General features: G+C 47.3%; 1 protein-coding gene across 1 annotated transcript in view; it reads left to right on the top strand.

Annotated features, from left to right (window-relative positions):
* Positions 1-1,725, top strand: part of LOC103809420 (keratin, type I cytoskeletal 20-like) — a 5,589-nt gene extending 3,864 nt beyond the window's left edge. Inside the window, exons 7-9 of the mRNA XM_009082250.1 lie at positions 2-36; positions 933-973; positions 1,628-1,725. Coding sequence (XP_009080498.1) covers positions 2-36; positions 933-973; positions 1,628-1,725 — 174 coding nt within the window. The remainder of the gene's footprint in view (position 1; positions 37-932; positions 974-1,627) is intronic.
* Positions 1,726-2,546: the final 821 nt, after the last annotated feature.

Below are 2,546 nucleotides of genomic sequence, written 5' to 3'. Positions count from 1 at the left end.
CACGTACCGCCGGCTGCTGGACGGGGAGGACAGCGGGTGAGCACACACGGAGCTCGGCGCGTCCCTCTGGGCATCTGACACACTCCAGCTGCTTTGGGGTGGGGAAGGCCATGGCCCAGTTCTCAGCTGCAGCATCAGAGCAGGCTGCAGGTCAGGCTGGGCTGCTGAAGCTGCTCTGGAACTTTGAGGTGGCTCTCTTAGCCTACAGATGATCACTCTGTGACCTGGGTACATGTTCACACTTCAGTCTTGGATCGACTTGTCCACGACTGAAAGTGGGGCAAGCAGAGGGTGGATGTTCCCCCAGATTCTGCCCATTCAGTTGTTCAGGTTCAGGAGCCAGACTGAGCATGAGCTGAAGCCACGGCACTGTAGAGATGAGTCTGCAGGTCAATGGCACCTGCAGCTTCATAGAATCATAGAATTTAGGGGTTGGAATGGACCTGACAGATCATCCAGCCCCAACCCCTGCCCTGGGCAGGGACATCTCCTCACTAGATCAGGTTGCTCAAGGCTCATCCAGCCTGGATTGAACACCACCACGGTCAGGGCACTCACCATATCCCTGGGCAACCTGTGCCAGTGTCTCACCACCCTCACAGGAAAGAACTTTTTCCTCACATCCAACCTAGACTTTCCCTCCTTCAGTTTGAACCCATTGCCCCTTGTCCTGTCACTGCAGTTCCTAACACAGAGTCCCTCTCCAGCTCCTTGTAGCCCCTTCAGATACTGAAAAGTTGCTCTGAGTTCTCCACACAGTCTTCTCTTGTGCTTCAAGGTTTTACCTTGACAGAGATAACTCATGCAAACGAGTGTCTCCTGGTTAAAAGTCTGGATGAAAGGGCATTATCTTCCCTGGGAAATGTACAAGGATGTTTCTTCAGTACATTAGGTGCCATATATTTATGTTTTCTAATTTACAATTTGAACAGGCAATTTCAATTGGAAGTAGCGAAAGAAGAGACTGAAAAAGGTATGTGCCATCACCCTATTTCTGTTTTGGTGTTGCCTGCTGGAATGTTATGGAATGAAGTAGCCTAAAAACAACAGCTTCAGAGCAAACAGTCAGTCAGTAGGCTCTCACACCAAGAAAGCAATCAGCTGTATGAAAGTTACCCTACAGGAACTGTACAAATCCTAGGCTGATGTACACAATTCAGGTGCCCAAAGTGAAACCAGACTCACCTTACCCATTCTGTGATTCTGTGACTCCTCACAGAGCAAGAGAATGACAGAGAGTTACTGAATTCCCCCCCCGAGGGACTCAAGAAGGATCTACCTCTCCCCTCCGGCTGCACAGGGAGGCTGAGGCTCCCAAATAACATGAAAAATATCCCTTTCAATGTTAGACTATTGCAATGTTTGAGGTGTGTAAGTTTGTGCTAAACTGAAGCAAAACTGTGAGGATGGATAGAAAGTTATTGTGTCCACTATAGCCTATGGGTAACATACTGAATGTCCAAAGGAAGAGAAACCAAATCCTGCACACCCTGAAAGTTTCCCTCAGGTATCTGTAGATTGAAAAGTTCTTGTTGGCTATTTCCTCACTGGCTGCTAGTACTGCAGCAATTCTGCCCTGCCAGTGCACACTGCACTGAACTAATTCTCTGATCCATTTCCTCACCAGAATCAAGCAAAAGCAGGAAGATCAAGACAATAGTTGAGGAGGTGGTTGATGGCAAGATTGTCTCCTCTGAGGTCCAAGAGTTTGAAGAGAAGATCTAAATGGCACTAGCAGAGACACCTCTGAGCTTCCCGAAGCTGATGCCAAAACAGATTAAACTTTATAAATAAACAGATCTCACTCTCCCTAAACCCCAGAAGTGTTGAAAAATGCCAAATTACCAAAGCTCAAGCAATTGTTGCTGTTGGGGGGGAGTGTTAATAAAAAATAGTAAGTTCCAAAGTGCAAGAGTTTGGGTTTACTTGCAGAGTGACTAAATACCTCAAGGCAAAAAAATCAAATCAACCTGGTATAAATGTAGAATTGCTTCCAAGACAGATAAACCTGCAGTATTGGTTGCTTAAAAGGCAGTAAACACCAGTTCAGTGCACCTTTCCTGAACCTTCACTCCCACTCAAACCTGTGCAGCTTCACTTCACTGGAACCTGATTTTCACAGAACGAAGAAGTGTCAATTTGCTTTCCACAAATTAAAATGAATATATAAAGTGCAGAAGCCTATTGGTTATTTTTCTCTCTCTGTGAATGATTATGTCACCAGGGACTGGTGATCATGTCACCAGGGACTTTGGACAAGAGGCTCCCCATGAGCTGCAGTGTGAGCTCAGCCCAGGAAGCCAATCAAATCCTGGGCTGCAGCCAAAGGAATGTGGGCAGCAGGTCAAAAGAGGTGATTCTTCCCCTCTGCTCTGCTCTGGTGAGACCCACCTGGAATCCTGCACACAGCTCTGGTGTCCTCAACACAAGAAGGATTTGGAACTCTTGGAGCAAGTCCAGAGAGGGCCATGAATTTGCTAAGAGGACTGGAGCACCTCTCCTGTGAAGACAGGGGGGCTCTCAGTTCAGGAAAGACATTGAGGTGC

This window comes from Acanthisitta chloris, unplaced genomic scaffold, assembly GCF_000695815.1.
Source record: "Acanthisitta chloris isolate BGI_N310 unplaced genomic scaffold, ASM69581v1 scaffold33509, whole genome shotgun sequence".
Taxonomy (NCBI): Eukaryota; Metazoa; Chordata; class Aves; order Passeriformes; family Acanthisittidae; genus Acanthisitta; species Acanthisitta chloris.
The sequence above is the reverse complement of the archived record's forward strand: the minus strand, read 5'-3'. Positions and strand labels throughout refer to the sequence as shown.